At 41.7% G+C, this 25,326-nt stretch overlaps 1 protein-coding gene across 1 annotated transcript in view; it reads left to right on the top strand.

Annotated features, from left to right (window-relative positions):
• The window catches only part of Pdzrn4 (PDZ domain containing ring finger 4), a 346,079-nt gene extending 323,045 nt beyond the window's left edge, over positions 1–23,034 (top strand). Inside the window, 4 exon segments of the mRNA XM_028752173.1 lie at positions 1,303–1,365; positions 7,577–7,678; positions 12,368–12,487; positions 21,517–23,034. Of these exon segments, the coding sequence (XP_028608006.1) occupies positions 1,303–1,365; positions 7,577–7,678; positions 12,368–12,487; positions 21,517–23,034 (1,803 nt within the window).
• Positions 23,035–25,326: the final 2,292 nt, after the last annotated feature.

Below are 25,326 nucleotides of genomic sequence, written 5' to 3'. Positions count from 1 at the left end.
CCACATGAAAAACTCTCTAGACATAAAAAAAAAATTAAAAGTAATTTGGCTACTTCTTTAAAATGAAGAATTACAGTGACCCCTCTGATAAAGGGATGGAGGGGTCAAGCACTACTTACTGAACTTTTTCTGTAATGTATACAGAGGCAGGCAGTTTTGTGGGTAGTTTGACTTAGTTTTAAGCTTGAAAGTCAAAGTTTCATGTATTGGATGGATTTTTTTAAAGGGACACAAATCAATAGTATAATTATCTGCATTCTGGCAAATCTGTGTTTGGTATTTAAATCTGTCAGACTTGAAAACTCTCTTTCTAGAGGTGGTAAAGAGACCACAGGAACCGAACATGTGCAGTTGGAAAGACTTGCCCTTATACTGCCATGACCATGGGACCTTTTGGGCTGGATGACTCCCCTTACTCTGAGTGTTTGACTGGGACTCCTAATAAGGAAATTAATACATGATGTTAGAACTGAGCACATCAACCTCAGGCAGAACTTGAAAGGCTTAACTCAGAAAAGAAGCTCGAACAGAACAAGCCTATAGCAATGATTTGGAACTATCATAGGAACACAATAGATAAAATCGCCTCGAGGAACTGAAAGCTGTCACACAACTTTGGCCTGTTAAAATGTAGGGACACTCTTAGTAGAGCTTTAAGTCTCTATTTGTTCTAATAATGCAAAGTTGATGTAATTAGCACTCTACGTCAAGTGGTAACCGAGTAACAGGATGGACAGATAGTTTTTTTTTTTAATTCTTGAACAATATAGATTTTAAAAATCTCTTTAAATATAATACGCTTGCAAGTCCAAAATCCTGTTAATAAGTATGGGCTTTAGAGATCTGTCAGCTTTCCTAAGAGATCTCCAGTATTATTTACAGGTCACATTATATACTGTAAGTTTCCTGGGTCCAGAAAAGTCCTGGTATTAATGTCATCACAGCCTCCTGACAGGTAAAGACTGTCTGACAACTGGGCTTCAAAAATGACTAAAATGATATGAAAAGGGGAAGGCAGAGGTGGAGGAGAAAGGGATGGAAAAATGTCCTGCAATTGTAGTTCTGCCAAGTCCATTTTACCATTGTTAACTTTAAAGTGGTTCATTTACAGCTTTAGAATCCGTGATTTTTTTTTTTTTTTTGGACAGAGAAAAAAATGGCTCATACCCTGTCATGAATCAATCGAGAATTCTGAGCCAATACATTCTAAAACTACAATATCTTAATATATTTTAAAACTACATTGTAAGCTCTCAGAAAGATATTGTATGGCCCTGAAGATGTATGCTTTCTCTATTACAGGTTGACCCAAATAGCATCGCTGCCAAGGATGGCCGGATTCGAGAAGGGGATCGTATTTTACAAGTACGTGACATGTTTATTTCCTCAAGTTTCCCACAGGCCATCTAACGGCTTTCATTTTATCTCGTTTCTCGTAAAAACCTTGGGGAGGAAAGAGCTTGTCACTGTTTTTGCATATTATCATCTATAAAACAAAATACTATCATTTTAAGCACTTTGAAAGCAAAAGCGGTACCACCTCTCTAGAGTTATTAGGTGACAGTTATTGAGATACAGCTCCTGGAAGGAGGCTTTGACTTCCACCTCCTCTACTGGTTTCCACACTGTTTACCTTCCTCCATTGCATGCCCATTTTTGTATCTTGAGTTATAACCTGCTATTGTTACAAAGCTTCCGTGAGATGTGGAGTATGCTTAGCACAGTGCTAATAAATGACCGGTACACAGTAGCTTCCACTCCTAAGAGTCCTGATGGCTGTCCTTTGCAGAATAAACTACTTGAACATAGTTCCATATGTTCCCTTACTATACAAACGTCTAGAAATCCAAGCCAGCAGTATCCCATGACTAAAGAGTGGGCTGCCAAGGCCAGATGGAAGGGCTCTGGTTTCCTCTCCATAGAGAGATATGAAAACAAAGAGGCATTTACATTCCAGTTGAATGAGAAATATTAAATGGTAGGAGATCATAGGGAGGTACAGGGCTGGAACGAGAGTCTCACAACCTCACGGTGGTTGACAGGAAGCTACTGACTCTACTCTAAACTTGCCTCGGCTCCTGATATCCCTGCTGAGTCCTTGCCTTAAAGTGTGACTAGAAGACCCCACAAAAGCCTAATGTCCAAATCAACCCCCAAGTGAAACTGCTCAATGGAGTTTGTAGTCACTGCTGTGAAACAGAGGGGCACTAGTGTGGATAACTGAGGGGTGCACACTTAACTTCTAGATGTAATAGCAGACCCAGAGTTCCCACATCTTGCCAGTGATCCCAGGGAATTCTTCAGACATTCTACTACAATTCTGAGCTTCAGAAAATATACAAGATACACTTGGGGAACCCTGTCCTGTCTAAATGGGAAGACAGCAGCCCACACAGAAGACCACAGAACAGCATAGCATGATGGAGGAGTCCCTAAGGTACTTGGTATAGTACCTGTTGGCACCCAGGGCCACCTTGCTAACCTCTATCATGCTCACACCTCTTATCTTGCTTAGTTTGATACCACAGATCCTTTCTTCCCATGATCCTCTATGAAGGTTAGGAAAGAATAAAAAGTAAGGGTTGCTGATGATACAGGTCCAGTATCCAGAAAACCTCAAGAGTATGCAGTACAGTAAGAGTTATGAGTGGTGGTCTATAGTAAAGCAAATGGAACTGTGACCATTGTTGGGTACATCACAGGGAATAAAATGGTTCTCTGGAAATCTAGACGGGGCATTTTTTGAGACATGTAATCAGCATCTTCACACACACACACACACACACACACACACACACACACACACAGAGTCAATGAATGAAACATGTATTCAGGAAAGATGAAGAAAATATACAGAGAAGCTCTGCTAGGGTAGCCTACTTAACTTCATATTTAATATAGATATTGGAAAGGTCAGATGCTGCATTTTTCAAATACAATGAAATATTAACTGTGTCGTTGCTTTATTAATCTCTACAACACACTGAAGCAGTGTGGCTTCTTGGTTCTCTGTGATCGTTAAGTGCTAGCACACAATAAGGTGTTCATCAGCCAAGGAGCTTGGAAGGTTTCGTACCCTCAGAGTAACCACCCTACTCAGCCACGCTTTGATGTGGTAAATGTACCCATTATCATTTTTCTTTGCTACTTCTCTGTCAGCTCTCAGCCCTTCTTCTAACCATTTACCTTGACAACTATAGCACCCAGTATACCATCACCTGGCTCCCTTCCAACTTCCCAGCTAACCACGGTCCCCTAGACAAGCACAGCTTTAAAAATTACACTTGGAAAAAAATTACACCCCTTAGTTCTCTGGCTAACTGGATAGAAATGGGGTACATGCATTTCCAGGAGACTGCGTATTTTGAAGCTTCTAGGTTCTTAGCTATTTTGTATGCAGATTTATTTGTGAAGAAAAATGCCTAGAGAATAATAAAGAATTATTTAATAGAATTAGTTCACTGAAGAGGCAATGGCAGGGTTGATAAATGGTGTTTTTGCCAGATTGCTTTATATTCTGTGACAAATACAGCAAACTAAATGAATACACACACATCACATTTTAAAAAAAAAGCCTAGAATTCAATTTTGTCTCACACACATAAGAATCAAAGTGTCTTAAGGGTAGTGGTGAAATTATATTAAATAAAACTGTGACAAAAATTATATCCACAGACAAATAGTTCTAAACTGTCTGGTGGGGAGATTATGGGATACCTGGTAATGAACAATTAATGACTCCTTTCCCAGGGAGAGGGCAATGGAACAAACAGAAGAACTGCTTCTTAGCCATAAGGTTGGCTTCTATTTAAATAAACCTCTCTGGGTCAACTATGGCTTTAATTATCTATTATGATGAGCTACGTTCAGTTTATTTATGAGCCTACTCTCATTACAGAGCTAATATTTTCTTCCTTTAGCATAGCACAGATTTCTCAGGTGACTTCCTGATGGCACACATTGCACACACACACACACACAAAACACACACTACACCCACTCAGGGACTATGCACAAGGAAAACCACGAGACAACTTCTCCAGAAGTTTTTATTTCCAGTTTCTCATATGTTCTCCCGCAAAGTGCTTGCTGGTTCTGTCCTCTATGTCATTGACAAGAACTTAGATCCAATTTGTCCCAGGAATTCACTTAAAAAATGTATAGCATCAACCAAGGTATGTCTCAGTCAGAAATGCAAGGGTTAAGTGTTACACCAATAACCAGTTCCTGGAAGGAGAACATACTATGTCTCCTTGGAGTAAGAAACACAGAAGACTCCCTGAAAGCAGGCTGATACCATGCTGACCAAAGAGCCAGCCATGTGCCTGTGGATCCATCCTGTGAAGGCTCTGCTAGAACGCAGGGTGGGGATGACAGCACTGGAGTGAGCTGTCTGCATTCCCTGTACTGTATGTGAACTGCTACATGTCATGTCTTCCTAGATGTTCCATTTTCTCTCCTTGAATGGCAGTTTTCCAATTCTTTTTCTAGCCCCAGCTACCCTTCTCCTACCTTTGTTATTAAATATATACAAAATACAGTACTCTTTGTTTGCCCGAGATACTTAGGTTTTTGCCTTAGAGATACTGTAGGTTGGATGCTAACATTTCAGGCATCTGTCTGTCTCAGGTGTAATACTGTTGAATCCTAAATATTGGTACATTGAAACAGAAAAATTAAAAAAAACAGTATTATGCCATTTATAGACTTCTGGGCATGTTCCTCCGCATACTTCCTCTGCTAGGAGATCAGGCCTAAAGTGAAATATTTGATTCATTTATCTCCCCAGGATGAAGACAATACCTACTTTCCCCCACCCCAACAATACTCATTTTGAACGGAATATTTACATATGTTGATTCAGGTCAACATCTAATTATTTACAAAGATTAACTTCATTTCAAACACAACCTACATACTCTTTTCCCCAAGACTCTCATTCATTCTTTCATAAGCCAAAAGTCCTTCAGGAGGCTGAGGGGGACAGGGCCGGCTATCCGTCTTCTCTCTATGATGCTTTATGTCTTCCTGGTGTCCTCCAGCAGAGCAAGCTGCTTTCCCACTAGCTCCCTTTTCCAGCTGCTTTCCCACTAGCAGCTCCCGTAACCACAAGCCATTATTTCAGGAACAAAGGCAGCTGAAGGTTGAAAGCTCTATCTGATTCCCTGCCTCAGATCTTTTCATTCTTTGAGAGGACTCTTTGCCGAAATACATGGCCACATTTCTTGCTTTATATCAGTTTGAGCATCAAACTAAAATCCTGAGCACACCATACTGAAATCTACCAACCAACTGGCTGAAGTGGCCCCTCTTTTGAAAAAATAAAATAAAAGTGAATAATATTTTAATAGCAAATTTCTGTGGCGGCTTCATTTCATCCCACAGGTGACCCTGATGGCGAGTGGCTTCCACAACAAATGATTTGTGTTAACTGGCAATCCTAGAAGCCAAAACTCAGACTGCTGTAAGTTTACAGAGAAGAAAGCACAGTGCCAACCAGAGGGACTAAAAAACAAACATGTCACAGTATTGGTGGCTTCCTAAGAGTTAGAACTACATCTAAAATAAATATATGTCTAGAGAGAGCCAAACCTACTACTATGGATTGGAGTGTTTACAGATTTTACTCTGTTTTCTTTACTTGGTAGGATACAGTTTGCCATCACAGGGGATTAAAGGTATAAATAGTGAGCGTAATAACGCAACATTGGGCATCCATAGGGGCATGAGCTGCTACCATGGTAGGAACGTGGTCAAGCCCTTTGCCACAACCCTCTGAAAAGGCCACTATGAGCATCTAATTGAAATCAGCAAACGTGATGGCAACATTAGGATCGTAGAGGTGAGGAACAGGATCAATAGCACGTGGAACTGGGTGAGAAAGGGAGAGTACGCATGTGTTTGAGTTAACGACAGACAGGAAAGCAGTGAGCAGTAAACCCCACCCCCCCAAAAAAAAAGACGAAGATTAGTTGTGTCAGAAATCGCAGAGCATTTGCCATCAAATATGTCCAGGATGAGACAGGTGAGCCTGACAGGTAGACTGATAAGTTACAGACAAACTAAGAAGTGTCATGAAATGTCTAAAAGTCCTTAGCTCAAAGGAAGTAAAGGTCATAGTCTTTAAAAACCGTAGTCCTAGTTGGGCAAGGTTTGAGAATTGGGCATAAGAAATGGACATGAAACCCATGAGCATATGGGTGCCTATCTACAGACAAGCAGGAAATGAAGGAGGCACCTATTTAGTGAAGAGCACGAAAGGCCTGTAGGGTATATGATTTTTTTTTCTCCATTTGAGCTCTGCTCTCCTAAGTATCTATAATAAGAGTTTAGGAATAAGGATTACTAGCTGTTTTCCAAAGTTGAGATTCTTTGGCTAGTTTTGTTTGTTGTTGTTTTGCTTTTTGTTTGCTTTGGTTTGATTTTGTGTTTTTCATAAACCTGTTTGTCCTTGCGGACCAGCCAAAATCCCAGAGACCCGAAAATGAAAACTCTGAGTGAAAATATAAAATTACTGGAAGAATAAAAAAAAAACTTGGCTAGCATGGCCATATCTTTTCTCTGTTTAACTTACATAATTAGAATTCATTTAGGCAGAATTTCTTCTGTGTTTGAAATTTTCACATATTTTGATACTCCGCTAGCGGTAGAAAAATATTGTCTCTATGGATCTGAGCAATCAATAAAACAGAATGATTTCTTAAGCCTCCAAAAGAAAATATGCTAACTTAAAAACCAAATGCATCTGGACGCGAAAATGTAGCTGAAGGATGCTCACTCTGTTTTTAGAACCTAAGAAAGTCTGAGTGCTATAGGACTTTTTTTTTTCCCCTGCACAAGCAAAAGCTCACTGAAGGTTGCTCTCTTTCTCTCCTTTCGTAAAGTCATTTTTGCTTAATGCCAATCTTTAAATATTCCAAGTATATCGGTAATATTGCATGTGTTTTGTGGAAAGAGGAAATGGCCAATCCTTAGGAGTCAGTGCCGGAAACAGGGTCCTAAAGAGCAGCTGTTCTCCCTTTGGATTAGCCTCATTTGGGAGATAGCCGGAGTGATGTTCGGACAACTGAGTCAGACTCCCACACCAATGTGAAGTGATTAACCGAGCCCAGGTCAGCAGCGGTCTGGGAGAGCAGCCTGCTCAGAGGCAGTCTGCAGCTCTCTAATTGGCTCCCGGGAGCGTGCAGAATGACGGATTTCAGTTGTGGAACTGCTGGCCGCTTCCTCAGTGCTATTATCTCAGAGTGACACTTCCATTACTCTGAGCAGAGAAAGATGAACGTCACCTGTCAGGGGCTGGTTAATTGTGTTGCTAGATGTATGTTTCCAGGGCGCAGGTTGGACATTTATGAACATAACTGCTTCCTGTGATGTCCACCATCCTTCAGGGATCGATACGGCTCTTACAGCACGCGTGTAATTGAGTGAAGGCACTTTCCACGGAGGGGTGACGAGGAGACCCGTTGTGGGAGCTTCGTTGTCCATACATTCACCATAAATGAGCTGATATTTGCCATTTATTGTGTGCAGCATTGTGGAAATAGAAACTAATGTGCCACTTTCATTTGTTCTCTAGATAAATGGGGAAGACATCCAGAACCGGGAAGAGGCCGTGGCTCTGCTCTCGAGCGATGAGTGTAAGAGGATTGTGCTGCTGATCGCCAGGCCCGACATGCAGGTCCGAGCAAAGAGCAGGATCTTGAGGCTGTACTTTATAGTCATGGAGCTCATGAATGAGTGCGCATGCGTTCCTGCTGGGCGGCATCCAATCGCTTTCAAGGGTGTTTGTATAAACCATGAAACCATATAAAATTCTGCAAAATCTGATCCTCACTGCCCAACCTAACCCAAAAAAGTCTGTTAAAGACTCCGCAGAAAGGCAGCTAAGGACTCAATTTTAGGGGGAATATTTAAAATGCACGAAATGAAACTCTCTCCCCCTCTGCTTGGTAGGTATTTAAATGGATCAACAAATGAGATACAGTTGACTGCAGATTATTTTAAATTCTGGGTAGACCCTCCCTTTAGACTTTCATCTAAAATACATAATTGGCATATTAAGGCATCATGAAGGATTCACTAATGAGAATGATATTAGCGTATGTAGCTATCATCTTAAATCTTCCTAAAATAATTCTATCAGATGAAGTATCTATGGTGCAGCCCCGTGAAGGACGTGAGTCCTTTGCCATGCCTAACGTGAGAAAAAAAAATTTATCTGTACCCCTCTCCCCTGCAAAGATGCTTCAAAGGGACTACTTTTATATCTTGACAGAGGACAATGTCATCAGAATAGAGCTGAGGTAATGATGGGAGAATGGTGCTTAACTGGTGTCTCCTTTGACATCCTTCTCCGGGCCCATCGAATGCAAAAAGGACAGTTAGGCTGTCACTGTCCCATCCACCTGTCAGTCGCGTGAGGGAAGTTAGCTGTGTCACCATTTGTCTCCTAGGTTATTGATCTGATATTTCTCAGACTCAGTAACTACATTCTCTCTATAAATTACACTGAGTAAGTAGAGTTCACTGTCAGGCTGGGACCAGACTCGGATATAGTGGTTATAAAAGACCGCTCTTTCCGCATGTATTTCCTTTACGACCTTGACCATGCTAAATGGTTCTCATAAAGTCTGCTATAGCCTGGAGGGGAGTAATGCTACACACCTGAGGTCTTCGAAGTGGGAAGAAATGAGCCCATATGATAGGCTGGAGTGTATTCTTGCTAGGAGAGAATGTTTAAAAATACATTGGGAATTGGTACCAATTATCTAGAATGTTCTTGAGCCAATTATCTCACCAATCCCGTTTCCTTAAGGAAAAAAAATGTTAAAGGGATATATATCAGCAAAGTTCATAGTAAGTTGAAATGAATTGAGTGGCCGTCCATGTTGTAGGAAGGTATAAGTCAATTTCCTGTCCCTGTAGCTGCTGGGGAAACTCAGGAATTTAGAGCTGGGGCATTTCCAGCCTGGCCGGAATGGGCAAGAGATAGAATAGGTATTCATGGCTTTCAAGACTGGTCCCTGCTAGTGCTTGGCGTAGACACTGGCCTGACAGAAAGAAGGTAACTATCTGGCTCATCCTCTTGAACTATCACCTGAAAGAGTCAATGTTGGAGAATGAATCATCACATCAGACTGTTTCCACATTTGATAACAGACATCAGTGATGCCACAGAACAACGTCCTCCCTACTCAAACCACAATTTGCCTTCACCCTTGGTCATGAAAGAAAGAAAAAAAAAAAAAAGCTCAGTGCGACTAGAAAAGATACAATTGCTTTGAAAAATTGGATTTCCAGTGAGATCATCCAAGAAAACTCATCTTAACACCATACTTTAAAAATAGAATTTACACGGTACATGCTAAGGTTGAAAAATAAGAAAAAAAAAACCCAGACAACAAATCCTGTTTTTCCATCTGCTATCTTTGTCTATCAAATTCAGTATGTCTTGTGTATTGTGGCCATGTGTATTTGATGCAGGGAGAGTGGGGAAGCTTTTTGTGTGCTTTTCCTAACGTGTTTAAAAATGTTTCGAACACTTTCCAGATTCTTGGAAATGATCTATGTGCTTGCCGGAGGCGGTATTGTGCATCTGTGAAATATTTTTAAATAACTCATTTCCTTCATTCCATGTCACCTTTCTTTCATTTCCTGCCCGTTTTCTTCCTCGGACCATTAAAGATATTGCTTTTCTATCCCATTCCCTCAGGGAAATGGGGGCAGAGAGGGCTCTCAGAGACCCTTGGAGCCACTACCTTTGAGTCGCTGTTCTCTGTTCTTTCTCCACAATGCTGTGTATGACCTACATTGTGCAGACACAGTGTCCTGTGAAGGTGATTCCTCCTTCCTGGCAGCTCAGCTCAGGTAGCGCATGGACTGAAGTCTAATGAGTGATGTGGAGGTACATGGGGGTGGGGGGGGAGCAGTGAGGAGACCTCCACTCCTGCTGCACTACGTGCTCCAACCTCCAAGACAGACACATGCCTATGGATGGCGAATTAGTCAGAGAGTCATTTCTACGTTGTTCTGGGCTTTCCCAGCACTTTACTTAGTCCTCAGAAGACCGCTCTGATATAATTATCATAAAGATTCTAGTTTTGACCTGATCAAAAACAAACAAAAACAACAACAATAAAAACCCAAAAACACAGTCCGTGACAAATTTATAAGAAATAAACATACTTAGCTTGAAATAATTTTGTTTAGAGTTAAATTGTACAGCTTCATGGCTCAAAATAAAGGATTAAAGAATACAGAATTCTTAGTTAGCATGGCCATTTGAACATCCTACTTGGGCTACATTTTTAAAAAAAATGAGGACAGAAAAGCATATCCACACTTCTGGTATACAGTTATGTCTGACATGCTATGAGTTCTGTGTGAGCTTTTACTGGACACCAGGAAATCCACATGTTCTAGTTTTCTTTCTGTTGCTGTGATAAATACCAGGATCAAAGGCAACTTGGAGAGGAAAGGGGTTTCTGTCTGTCTATCTATCTGTCTGGTTGGTTGGTTTAGCTTATCATTACAGCCCGTCATTGGGAGACACCAGGGAATGTGTTCAAGGCAGATTCCTAGAGGTAGGAGTTGCTATGGAGATCACATTGCGGAGACAGCAGGGGATACCCCTTGCTGGCTTGCTCAGTTACCTTCCCCAAATCAATCTATGCCCACCTACCCAGGGATGGCACCACTCACAGTGCGCTGGACCCTCCTACATCAATTAAAATCTAAAACAATGCCTACAGACATGCCCACGGGCCAATCTCATTGAGGCAATTTCTCCATGGAGATTCCTTCTTCCCGTGTGTCAAAACAGTTGTTACTTATGACACCCTGATCTGCCTTCTGTTAATGAGTGTTATTCATGAATGTGAATGCAGTGGTTCCATTTAATGTCCTATTTTCAAGAATGTGGGGCTGTTTTCTGTTGTTTGTCTTTGTTTTGTTTTAAGACATTCGTTTGTCTTTAAAGGCTTCTTATTGAAAACATCTCCAACTGCTGCCCCTTTGTGCTCATTAGAAACCAGTTTTCTTTGTAGCACAGAGTAAAGCAGAGTTTCGATGGCAGTTCAGGTCATTTAATGAGCACAACAGTTAATTTATATACTCCAGCTCCAGAAATCCACTTGGAGGCCAATTATCTGCATTGGCTGTCAACAGCAATCATATTGTGAAGGTAATCTCCAGCTTTCCACTTCCCTTTGTATGGATATACCAACAGGATCTGTTCAACTAAGTTTAAAAGAGCCCAACGTGAGCATGTGCATTCATCACCCACAAGCAAAACTGAGCACCATTCTACTGCCTTTAAATACCACATCAGCCATGACTCCTCAAACTAACAGGCATGACGGGAGCTGGGGTATTCTCCGTGGGACTTCATGTGCTTCCCATGCTTAAGGTCTTGAATAATTCTCAGAACCCTGTGAATAAACAGGTATGACTAGGAAGGCTTCCTCCATATCAAGAATGTAGGTGCCAGTGAGATGGTTCAATGGATAATGGCACTGACTACCAATCCTGATGACCTGAGTTCAATTCCTAGAAGTCACCTGGTGCAAAGAGAGGAACCACATATTGTCCTCTGACCTTCATATGGGTCCCATGGCAAGTGCACAAACACACACACACACACACACTCACACATACATGCACAGACACATATGGAGATAGAGATAGATTGAAGATAGATAGATAGATAGATAGATAGATAGATAGATAAACAGATAAATAAATGTTTGGGTATTTGGTTTTTAGTTTTATGTTTCTGCATTGTTTTAGTTTTTTATCATTTTTCCTTTTCTTTTTTTTTTACAGACAAAATCAATGTTGTCTGTCAATTCTCTTATGACAAGGTTCCATCTTGCTAGCTTGAGTCACCCAACTAAAAATAAAAAAGGAGTAAAATCTGCTTGTTGGCGGCGCATTGTATACAGTCTCACTGGGGGATGTTGTTAAGGGTAAAGGCCCAATTGTCTCATAGCCCTATCAGAACCAACTGCAGTTCTTTTAACCCGGGGCTGCGGGAGATAATGAGCACCCCAGCTGTGGATTATGCAGTATGCTTTTCATAGGTTTTGAAAGAAGGTAATGTCCTGTGCTGTGGGATTTACTCAGTTACCAGAGAAAAATCTAAAGCTGTTTCAGGAGAGGATAAAAGGCTTAAAAATCTTTTTCTTTCTTTCTCTTTCTTTTTTGTCTCGCCTTTTCTTCTTTCTGAGAGGTGACCAGAGGGGGCTGAGGTTCTGAAGAGAATCTCTGACAAAGGGAGCTGGTTGGCAGTCAGCGTTGAGGCTTACTGTGTATTTTAGCACGAGTCTCACTAACATAACGTAATGGACTAATGTGTTCTCCTTTGCAGCTGGATGAAGGCTGGCTGGAAGATGAAAGGAATGAATTCTTAGAAGAGTTAAACTCGGAGGTGCTGGAGGAAGAGCATAATGAAGGAGGAACACAGCGCACAGCCAATGAGCTGCAGCAGGTATGGCCACCAACCTGAGCTGCGTCACCGGAAATGTCGTTAGTTTTCTATAATGGAAAAGAAAGCACAACCAAAGGGTTTGATCAAACATCTCTGTAATCAGAATCTTTGGGGACAAATGATCTTCTCAAATGAAGTAGAGGGAATATGTATCTTTTCTATTAAGAATATGTCCAGCTTGGAAAGCCAGAAGACTATTAATATAACACAGTAGCATTCAGATGTCGAAATGGGTAGTTGTCAACGTAATTTGCAGACACTTAAGAGTAAATGTGTGCTGCGTGCATTGGTTATGGACAGGCTAGCTAGGGATAACCAACTATCATCCATGAGGTAACGTCAAAACAAACATTTGAGCTTTAAAATATAAATGTTACAGTTTGAATGGTTAAATTGTAAATAGAATGGTGTCATGGGGTAAGGTTTTGTGTATGTCATGGGCTAATCACATCTGTGTACTCCTGAACAACCATAAAGGTGATCTTTGGCCCAGTGGCTGCTGTATGCTGGCATAAATTGAGGTGATTGACAGCATGTTGTCTTTTTGTTTTTTTAATTCTTTAATCTTTTTTTTTCACAATCCAATCATTATCCCCCTCCTGGTCTGCCCTCCGACTGCTCCTCATCCCATTCTTCCTCCCCCTGTCTCCAAGAGGATGTCCCCACCCCCCATCTCCACCTCACCAAACCTCCCCACTCCTTGGGCCTCAAGTCTCTCAAGAGTTAGGTGCCTCTTCTCTCATGGAGGCCATACCAGGCAGTCTTCTGCTGTATGTGTGTCAAGGGCCTCATATCAGTTGGTGTTTGCTGCGTTGTTGGTAGTTCAATGTCTGAGAGATCTCAGGGGTCCAGGTTAGTTGAGACTGCTGGTCTTCCTATAGGGCCACCCTCCTTCTCAGCTTCTTCCAGCTTTCCCCTAATTCAACCACACGGGTCCCCAGCTTCTGTTCATTGGTTGGGTGTAAGTATCTGCAACTTACTCTTTCAGTTGCTTGTTGGGCCTCTTGGAGGACAGCCATGCTAGGCTCCTGTCTGTGACATCATGTTGTCTTAAGGTCACATATTCGTTCAACAAAAATTTGAACTCTTAATATGTTTTAAGTACAATGCTTGATAGTGGGAATGTTTTAAAAACAGAGTTCCTGACCTTAAAGAGTTCATAATGGGGGAAGATCACAGCCTGGGCTAAGGCAAAGTGAGTCTAGTAGCCTCCTTATTTCTGTTATTTTCATAGCACATAAAAACAAGACCAGATGACCTAGATTTTTATGTCTAATTCATATCCTTCATCTGCCTGACATAATCTCGTTAACAGTTCCCTGACAGTTTACTAATTCATTTAATTTTCATCCCATTCTCAACTTTAATTGTTACATTGTCACAAAGATGTCTGTTTAAAAAAAAATCCTGACAGGTTTAACCACATGAAACATAGACATTCTACCACCTCGCCAAACTGAATAATGAAATATGTTTACCTCAAACAAAATGTGGTAAATAAACTGTAAGACTGCCAACTATGCCATCAGCACAGCCACACGCCACGTGGATCGTGATTGTCACTGGCCGCTCCACTAGTGGTAGTTTGTGTTCAGAAACACTTCTGCTGGGTGGTGGGTTTTCTGGAGGATAGATAGAGTTGGAATTTTTATGTATAGCTTCAACACTGGCCGCAAATAAAGATATCTTTTGTTGGCAGCTGCCTCTTACAAGCAAGAAAGTCCTTGCTCCGGGCTTTTTCTTTCTTAAATACAGAATTGACAGGGGGCTGCTGGAATAAAGAAGTAAGAGATGCTGTCCAGGTTAAGTGATACAGTACCAAATGCTGCCTACCCATCAGCTGTAATACAGATGCGAGGGCGTGTGAAGGAACACCTAATGTCCCTGAGGTTAGACATTCGTTGTGTGGAAATTTTTCTCCACCACAAGACTGAAAACTGACGACAAGTGCAGAAATCTTTAAAACGTCTTTTGCCCTTATAAACAATAACATTGCATTAGAAATGTCCTGTCAGGTATGCCGCCTGTCAGAGTCATAATCCCAGTGGGGGCAGGGAAAATGACACCAAGGTATGTTAACAGCGAGTCACTCTGGGATTGGAATGGAGGTTTTCATTTCCATGGTTTTTTTCATTGACCAGTGACAGTGATTTCAAGGTCATCTTAGCAACTTAAATTTGTAGGCATATGAATGATGGTTTTATACCCAAGGTTAACTTTCTACACTGTCTTGGGTTAGACAGCTGTTGTGGACTCAACCTGCAGTTGTATGGAAAGAAAAACAGTAGCCTTTCTGCATTGTGTCAAGTTTGTTACATAGAAACTCAAACTGCCCAAAATAGTAGGACCATCAAGAATATGGTGGGCAAGGCACACCATGCAGCACTGATTGGACGGAGTCATACATGGAGCTGTGAACAGCTTTCATTCCTAGTTACATACAATGTTACTTATCAGTGAGACATTAGAAATTCATCATTGCATTCATAACAAGTAAGGGGATGTATTGTAGGGACAGCTTGAGTATCCTAGAATTAAATGGCACATGGCTATATTTTCTTTATTCTTTATGTGACATTACTTTTGGGGAGCAAAACAGTGATTATTTAGAGAGAGCTTTTATTATTTTTTATTATTTTATATTTTATTATTTTTTTTTTATTTGTCTTTATTTCTCCATCCAAACTTTCTTGTCCCCAGGTTTAATTGTTTTTACTGACGTAGTAGAACTTGCTAGAGTAAGGAACTAGATCTAGTAGTGAGTAAATTTACACGTAAGGGAAGGTTCAATGGGGAACACGATATGTTCTATGATGAGGAAAGAATGTAAATTTACATATTCATCCCATTGGGCCATTGGTAAATTGTTCTATATGAAAGTAAATAATGTATGCATATTCATACCATATGTGATATTAAATATGTGCACACATGTCAAAACATGTATTGATATTATGTGTATGCCTGCCAATCAGCATTGCTCAAATTTTCCTGGGAACTATCATTTGCACTCATGTTTTGGGGGAAGGGATCACTGTTTAGTGGGTGCAGAAAACAAGGTTATGGCTTCAGACTATTACAGAATCAAAAAGCTGTATCGTATAGGCAACCAGAAAGGAGGCCAGGAACTAGAGCAGAGCCCAAACTTGCTTCTGTGATGGGTTAATTCAGGAGTAGAGAAGGAGGATCTTCATGACCATCCTAGTTAAGGTTACTATTGCTGTGATGAATTACCATGACCAAAGCAACTTGGGGAGAAAAGGGTTGATTTGATATATACTTCCACATCACAGTTCATCATAAAAGGAAATCAGGACAGGAACTCAAACAGAGCAGAACTTGGAGGCAGGAGCTGATGCAGAGGCCATGGAGGGATGCTGCTTACTAGCTTGCTTCTATGGCTTCCTCAGCCTGCTTTCTTATACAGCCCAGGACTACCACCCTAGGGATGCCACCACTCACAATAGGCTGGGCCTTCCCATATTAATCATTAAAAAAAAATGCACTGCAGCTAAATCTTATTGTGGCATTTAAAACATCCTTAATTCTTTTGCTCAAAGATACCCTCAGAGCTTTATTAAGAAAATTAGACCCAGATGTATGCAGGTCAGGGGTGATTTCAACCCTTTGTCTTTATTCATTCTTCCACTTAGAAAGTTTGGCGATAACTACTATTGCTACTTCCTGCTGAATTAGCATGTAGTTAGGGTTTAGATTTGCAGTTGAGGAGTAAGTCTTGTGTGTCTGGAAAGAATCATAAATACAAAGTTACCATTGTGTCTAGTCAATACAGACAAATTATGAACTTTAAGAGAAGTCAGGTGCTTTATCCTAGAGATAGAATTGTCAGGAAAGAGCACAGAAAGGAAACTAGCAGGGCAAGACATCAAATCATAACAGCCAGATGCTCCAAGCACACCTGTAACCTCAGCTTCAGGTTCCATAAGACATCCTGTCTCCAAGAATAAGAAAGAGAATGAAGAATAAGAAAGAGAATGATAAATCAGGCCACCCCACAGTCTTGCTCCTCTGGTCTCCCATCTCCCCAGTGTACCCTCTCCCAAATCCAAAGAGGAAGACCTGGTGCTTGGGGCATGGCACAAGAGGACTAGAAGCTGGAAGCCAACCCTGCTCGAGGAATAGATTAACCTTTTGTGGCTATACTAGCTTTAAAACCTTGGCTCTCCTAATTCCATTTGTTCAGATATGCTAATATCCATGTAAATGCTAATGTTCACCATATCATAGATTAAAGGCTAGCCATGAAGCCAATGAGAAGTATAGCACAACTGCTATCAGTGGACAACCTCCGTTGGGCTTTTCCTCAGTGAGATTTAAGACACGGGTGCAGAAGTTCTTATTTTTCCTGAGAAGCAATTTAGCCCAGTGAGTCAGTCACACTAGTATTTAGAACGGCAGATTTCTTTCCAGTTCCTAAAACCATGTGGTGTTTGATGATGCTACTTAGTAGAGGTGGGTTTGTTGTTGTTTGTTTGTTTGTTTGTTTGTTTTCCCTGAGGTGTTACTAGAAGAGCTGGGTGGTGTTTGTAAAGGTACAAGCTCTTCTGGCTTTGCTCTCGGATAGTCAAGAGTAAACAGCTTAACAGTAACTAGGTGGGCAAGGGGAAGTTTACAGACAAACTGAAGTGGATTGTATCAGGTATTCTGAATGATGATCCTCACCACATCATGTGACTAAAACAAAAAATAGCATCAGTCTGAGGTGAAAATGCAGAGAAACCACTTCATAGAAGCACTTTTTACACAGGCCCGTGACAGCTGCACTGTGATCTGGCAGCCTCCTGTGGTAGCTATTAGAAGATAACTTCTTCCCAGCATACCGGCTTCATTCCTTCTTCAGTAAACTTAACACAAATGACTCTTTCACGATTATAATAACTGTCTCTGTTCTTCTATGTGTCCCCCTTTCTCTGCAGCACCACTGACTGACCATCCTGTAGCTAGGTTAATTTTCTGCTAGTCACCAGCCTGACTGGCCCACACTGGAAGGGAAGTGACTGACGGTAGAGTTACCTCCATAATCATTTTAGTCACATTTAGGCAACAAAGAAGTTTAGAAGAAATACTCTCAAGCCAAAGATGGCTGGTGTTCCTTGCTAAGTCCTATTCGCTCTTCTTTTCTGTTGATAACAGGCATTATGTCATGGTACAGAGCAGGCATCACTGTGTAATGTCAAAGTTCTATGGAGGCTTCATATGTACAGCTATAAAGTTTTAAAGGGAAAATATTGGAGTAAATAAACAAAACACTCTATATTAGTCTAGCTTTAAGCAAAAAAACATAACATTCTGGAGCCATGCTAATTTTTATCAAAGAAAAAAAACAACTTACTTAAGAGCTTAGTTATCCCTAAAAATTGTATTGAAAAGGAGTCTTATACCTAAGGCTCAGGGAGCCTTGTAAAAAGAGGAGCACAAAGAGCCAGGGGGTTTGAACATCTTCTATAAGATAGCATATATGACGAGGAAGCTGTACCCAAGAATATACAGAAACACACATACACAAAGGTTATCTATCTTTTAGCTAGGCAGGAGACTGTAAAACAGATTGCTAGGCTATAAAGTAGAAAGTTAAAACTGACTCATATTCGTGAACAAATAGAAAGATCAAGGCCATCTAATCTTAAGGCTTGTATTTGCAAGTTTTCTCTAGTCTTCAGATGGACTTTCAAATGAAGCCATGTCCACAACACCTGGTAGAGGGGTTATTGTTGTGTTTTGATTTTGGTTGGATGGTTTTGCTTCTATTGTTGTTGTTTCTTGTTTGCTTGCTTGTTTGTCTTGGTCTTAGTTTCCAACGTCTATAGACTTAACTCTCAGCTATGTCGCTGTTAGCTAGACCTGGCTTAAATACCAATCTTACATATAACATGGAACAATCAACAGATTTAAAATCAATAAGTTAAAGACCTAAAGATCTTTATGCACCAGATCACTGCCTGCTGTTTAAGAACTATCTGAAAGATGGACACGAGAAAAATTTTAAGGAGCTATGCCAGTCATAGAAACTAGAGGAGCTCACAGAGCCAAAGAGAATTCACCAGAGAAAGGCCATCAGGCACTGGCATAAGCTCAGTTATGGAAAAGGATACAGGAAAGTCTCCTGTCACTAAGGAGACATTGAAGCACTCACTTCCGCCATCTTCAGTTTGAGGAATTCTAGGGGCAGTTCCCCTTGATGGGATTGAACTCTTGCTCAGTGTGTCTCTGGGACCCCTTTAGTAAGAGGCTTATCTGGTGGCTGAAGGACAAGTCACTGCTCAGGAAATGTTTCAAGCCAGATGTGCTGCTTATCTTCCAGAATCACCAATCTGCCAGATACCCCACTAGTCTCTCAGAACACCCTGAACTCCCAAGAAGTGAGGGTAGCTCAGGATAAGGGCTGACCACTCTCAATCGCACCTTCCAAATGAGCCAGGTTCTTTCTAAACCAGGAATGGGGTACATTCTTCTGAGGTATTTCCATGTGTTACTATAGTACGTTGTTCTAGCACCCCTGTGAGGAGCCTTGGCTAGAGGGAGTGTTTGCTTCTTCAGAACAAGAGTCCCTTATATACAGAAAGTTTTTAGAAGAACCTTGCTATAGCCATAAAATCCCTTAGCCTCTGTCAAACCAATTGTTACCAACATGGATTCACAAAATGCAGAAAAATAAATTAATAGGTAGGGGAAAACATAAAGCAGTTAAGCAAGAGTACACATCCAGATTGGGTCAAGCCAAACAGCTACTCCATGTCCCTCAAGTGGAGCCTTACGATTCTGCTACCACACCCAGACTGCAGAGACAGGAAGAGCCCAGAACCCCTGAAGGGATTGCTGTATCCCCAGAAGTCTGTCCCTTAAGCAAAGACTTAACTTATACCCCTAAACCAGAAAGAAAGGCCAAGGTGGTAGCCTGTCATTGGCCTACTCCTACAGCCTTGTGTCTACTCATGCAGAGAAGTTTCCTCTTGCAAAATTGAAGTGGACATGGAGAGTAGGCAGCCCTGCTATGGAGATACTGCTTCAGGTATCTGAGCATTGCAGACTTGTTGAGAGTAATATTTAATAATCAGTGCCCAGTCCAGGCTGTTCCCAGACAGCCGCCATTTTCCCATGGCTCCAGCTCTGGGCTGAGGCTCCGACTATCTTGAAACACAAGTCCTGGCACCCACAAGATGCCAGCGTGGTGGCTGGCTCTGCCAACCCACCACACTGTCCACAATGCTTGGCTGAGCCCAGACCATCCCGCTATGACCTCAGTACCCAATAGAAATGAGACTCTTAATGCTTAAAGATTACCCAATATTTATACATTTGGAAATGCTCAATTAACAAGATGCCCACACAATTAGAGTTATTACCCAATACCTAACCTAGATATAAATTGTTACCCAGGACTGCTCTTGATCCAGTCATAGTTCTCCATGACTGCTACCTCTCTCCTCTCCCTTCTAGCTCCTCCTCTTCCTTGCCTTCTTCACTCCTCCCAACTCCTCACTCTGCCTACCTCTCATACAGCCCAATCACCAAGCTTTATACAAAGGTAGTGGGAATATATCCCACTACACAGACTGACATCAGTTCAGATGGCCAGGCAGCTGGAGCTACACCCTCCTGAAGGGCTAAAGAGCATGCTTCTTCACAAGTTACAAGTTTCCTTTTGAGGAGGGTGGGTCATACACTTCACAGGAGCTTGAGTTTATGGTGTCATTCACAAGTCATCCTGACTGCTTCTGCTCATGTCTGTTCTTAAGCTGGCTCCACACCACCAGGGATCATTGCTGAAGAATGTTGTTATTTAATGAACATATGCCCAGGTGTGTCTAGTCCTTAACCAATTCCACCTGCCCCAAACTAAATCTTAGCTTTTCAGAAATTAGTGGCTAAGAGTATTTTGTATGTGATCTAGCTTTGGGGCATTGTGCTTACTTCTGAGATGTATGATGCAGAGATGCATTGTGGCCATGTATCCAGGAACACGCTATGCTGACCATCAGTAATGTAGATCATAGGAGGAGAGCTTTGGCTTCCAGCCTACTCTGCCACTAACAGCCTAGATCTGTGTGGTGTGGAGCATCCTCCGCTACAGAGGAGGATGTCCTGGAGGTTTGCAGTTCCAGCACAGCATGTTAACATGGGCCTGCTGCTTTGTGATATCAACTTTACTATGTTCAGCACATTCCTGTCCATAAAGCTTCCCCTGAATTTATGTTGTGGGAATCCTTCTGAAATAAGTACTCTGCTACCAATACTTGGAGTGACAAAAGGAGATGTCACTGGTGGGTCAAAGCCAGGACAGCTCCTGAAAGACTTCAATTCAGGGTCTAGTCAGTATTTTCATTTTATACCCTAAAACCACAATGTGGGATGGGCCACCAAGCAATATTTTACAGAAGTGTACAGGGCAGTCAGCAGGTTGTTAGTGGCAACAGACCATTATTTTCAGTGGTTTTTCCAAGTCCTTCTGTTTCAGGTAACAAGTAAAATTGTGGCTGGCAAATGGGCAGTACAAGCAGTACCTTTGGTAGATCACTAAATAGATCAATAATACATCAGTATTGTATAGGTGGTTATTTATGCCTTATTCTACCTCATTTAAAGAATGTTAAGAAGCAGCAATAGTTAGTTAAACCTTAGACCTCCAAATTGCTGAAGAAGAAGATGTAGATCTTTTGTCTTCACTACTCTTCTGCGTGTTTGTATCTGAGAAGTTATCACTTTGTATATATAACCTTCACCTCGGTGTCCCAAGCAGAAAAGCTGAACTTTATGGTCCTTCATTTCCAGGTTCTCTGTCTCATTTATATCCAGCGAGTGTTGTTACAGCTATAACAAAATATATTTCCTCTAGTTTGCTGCACACAAGGCTGTCCTGAGCTAATTGTCTCTATTTCTACAGCCTGGATGCAAACAACAGCTAGAGCTGGTTCTAGGAGCTGCATCCTAGCCAGGAAACATTTTTTTTTTCAAGCAAGCTTACAACAGCCAGACTTTTCAAAATAATACCTTGTGTTCTGTTTTCCCAGCCAAAAAAGCAGGAGGAAGAAGAAGGCACAACAGACACGGCCACCTCCTCCTCCAACAACCAGGAGAAGGACAGTGGTGTGGGGCGCACAGATGAGAGCTTGCGGAACGATGAGAGCTCAGAACAGGAGAATGCAGGGGAAGAGCCCCACAGCACACCACTGAAGAGCAAGAGAGCGCTGGGGCAGAGCCAAGATACCCTAGGCAGCATCGAGCTTCAGTGCAATGAGAACTGTGCTGGGGGTGAGTGCATGGACTCCGACTGTGCCAACAACCGGGAGGTGTGTGAAGGATTCCAGCAGCTATTGGAGCTTAAGATTCGAAACCACGGAGACTACGACCTGTACTACTCAAGCAGTACTATTGAATGCAATCGAGGGGAACAGGAAGGGGTGGAGCATGAGCTACAGCTGCTTAATGAGGAGCTACGGAACATCGAGCTAGAGTGCCAGAATATCATGCAGGCTCACAGGCTCCAGAAAGTGACAGACCAATACGGAGACATCTGGGCACTGCACGATGGAGGATTCCGAAATTACAACACCAGCCTAGATGTGCAAAGGGGAAAACTGGATGACATCATAGAACATCCAGAAAAGTCAGACAAGGACAGCTCAAGTGCGTACAATACAGCGGAGAGCTGTAGAAGCACCCCGCTGACTGTAGACAGGTCCCCGGACAGTTCCCTTCCGAGAGTGATCAACCTGACCAATAAGAAAAATCTGAGGAGCATGATGACAGCCCATCAGTCCCCTTCCAGACAGAGCGCCAGGGAATACACATCTACCAAAGTCAAAACCACAGATGAAGGTTGTAGCGTCGAAAGCCTGGAGAAGAGTCTAGAAAACAGCCAGCTTCCAGATCAGGAGCATACAGTCAGTGAGCATACCCCATACCTCTCTCCTTACCACAGCTCCTCCTACAGATACGCCAACATTCCGGCACATGCCCGGCATTATCAAAGCTATATGCAGTTAATTCAACAGAAATCTGCCGTGGAGTATGCCCAGAGTCAGCTCAGCTTGGTGAGCATGTGCAAGGAGTCGCAGAGGGGCTCAGAGCCCAAGATGGAGTGGAAGGTAAAAATTAGGAGTGATGGGACCCGGTACATAACCAAGAGACCAGTGCGAGACCGACTTCTGAAGGAACGTGCCTTAAAGATCAAGGAGGAACGGAGTGGCATGACCACAGATGACGACACCATGAGTGAGATGAAAATGGGGCGTTACTGGAGCAAGGAGGAGAGAAAGCAACACCTGGTCCGGGCCAAGGAGCAAAGGCGGCGCCGGGAGTTCATGATGCGGAGTCGGCTGGAGAGCCTCAAGGAGAGCCCGCAGAGCAGTGGCGAAGGCAAGAAGGAGCTGAGCATCATTGAACTGAGCCACAAAAAGATGATGAAAAAGAGAAACAAGAAAATTTTGGATAACTGGATGACAATCCAAGAACTGATGACCCATGGGGCCAAATCCCCAGATGGCACTAGGGTCCACAATGCCTTTCTCTCGGTGACTACCGTATGACCAGACACACGGGGACAACCGGCTTAGAGAGCCCGCTACCAGTTTCGGTAGAGTATCATTGCCTCGTTCAATGTGGCATTTTTATATATATTTTGTGACTTCACAGTTTAAATTTTTTGTAAGCAAAAAATAACCTGGTACTTTTTAATTTGTTTTTCATATGCTGGTACCTTCTTTGGCTAATATCTTTCCTTAACTTGTGATATATTCGTAGCACACATTTATAGAAAAAAAAATAAAACAGTGAAAAAACAAAAGGAAAGAAAAAAACGAACAAAAATACTAAGGACCTCATTAATTTCCTATTTTAATGTATCTATTGTAAGTTAAAAAAAAACCTGGATTTATTTCTCTAATTTTCTTATTTCCTATTTTAATAATTCAATGCCAAAACGCATCTATGCTTACCTCCTGGCATAGTGTATGCTGAATCAGATCTGCTAATAAACTACATACCGCATCTTGTCTTACACATGAAGTAGCGCCCCCTTTTAACATCCTCCTGTACATTTAACACATAAATGGCAATTGTCTTTGTCTCAGTAAAGTGTGGGTGGACAATCTTCCCGTGATACGTAGTGACACTGGTCATGTAGCTAGGTAATTGTGGTAATTTGTGACAATAAAAAAAAAATAAATTATTGACTATCCTTATGAAAAGTTAACCGAGGATGTTATTTTCTTTGCCCACTGTGGTTAACCTGTTTGGTTGTACGTGTACTATTAGAAGAATCTTAATTGTGAATTATAAATTGTGCAGTTTTTCTACCACCTTTTTCTCCTCCAATAAAGTTTGTTTTGAAACACTACTTCTAGGTCATTGTGTCACATGTCCCAAATCACAGATTCCTACTGGGAACAAATTAGATAATAAACATAGTATTTCAATGATGCTAAATTACCCTTCGTGAGCCTCTAGCCAGCCTGCCACAGGTGAGATTCAGAAGAATGGACAAAGAGTATTAGTGAAGGGTCTCCTCTTGACATATCTACAACTATCTACACATCGGATTTACTCTACAACTCGCATGCTCTGAGAGGCCTCAGCAATGGGAACTTGCCACTCACAGCTTTGGAGACAGCTAAATCATTCAATTTGGGTAGGACACAATCCAGTCTACAACGCAGCAGGTTTATTTGATTGATCATCTAAAAGTACACAATGGGAAGCCATCCATCTTTGCAGTAATTTTCAGCATGTTCAATTAAATGCCTTATACATCTTTATTAAAGGGTATATTGTTAACTGGCCAGGCAGATTTTTATTAATCTAGCTTTTCATTGCTTAAACATTTAACCATATCATGTGTCAACCCTAATGCCTACAGAATAGAAGACACTGTTAACTATGTATGTAAAATCTCATTTAACCCAACAGATTGTCATGAGGACACGCACCTAACTATTTTGAAGCTAGTGTCTGGTGTGATGACCTGCAGTAGCTATGTACAGTGCCAATTAGCTCTCCTGTCAGTTTCAGGTCCCAGCACCATACTCAAGTCGACCCATAGCTTGCCCAGGTCACCTATCCTGCCAGTTCTCACTGAAGTTAGAACCTGTTACTTTCCTGAGATTTCAGAAACAAATCTTGACCTTATTAGAACAAAATAACAGAGTTTTGAGGAGAAACTATATTGATGAAAACACATTTTCTTAGCTCTTTAGCGTATATCGGTCGGCACATTGCTTTTCTTGCAATTTATTCATAATTAAATCATAAGCATTTTCTCCCTTCACAGATTTTAGGTTCATGGAAGGACAGTCTTGAATCCCCTGCCTTGTTTCAATTCCATTTGGACAATAACAAATACTATTTATCCTAAATTACTTTCTGAATCTACATTTTCCTCTTTGATTTTGTTGCTTTCATTCCATTGCCATGATTAAACACTCTGACCAAGAGAACCTTTGGAGATGAAAGGGTTTATTTCATCTTCCACTTCCAACTCTCACCCCATCAGTGAAGGAAGTCCGTGTATTCACTTGCTGAGGTCTTGCTCTCTGGCTTATTCACTTGCTCAGCTTACTTAACCCTGGACCACTTGCTCAGGGAATTGTACCACCCACAGTGGGCTTGGCCCTCCTACATGAATGATCATTATCGGTCATGACAATCTGTTAAAGACAAGCCCCACAAACCAAACAAATAAAAAGAATTACTCAATTGAGATTGTGTCAAGTTGGCAAGTGGTACTAACTAGGCCAACTAACTTGGCCCTTTTGTATGGTCGTCGTCCTCCTCCTTCTCCTCCTCCTCCTCCTTTTCCTCCTTCTCCTCCTCCTCCTCCTCCT

The sequence above is a fragment of the Grammomys surdaster genome, unplaced genomic scaffold (assembly GCF_004785775.1).
Source record: "Grammomys surdaster isolate TR1022 unplaced genomic scaffold, NIH_TR_1.0 125878, whole genome shotgun sequence".
Classification (NCBI taxonomy): Eukaryota; Metazoa; Chordata; class Mammalia; order Rodentia; family Muridae; genus Grammomys; species Grammomys surdaster.
Note: the sequence above shows the minus strand (reverse complement) of the source record. Positions and strands in the feature narration are given on the sequence as shown.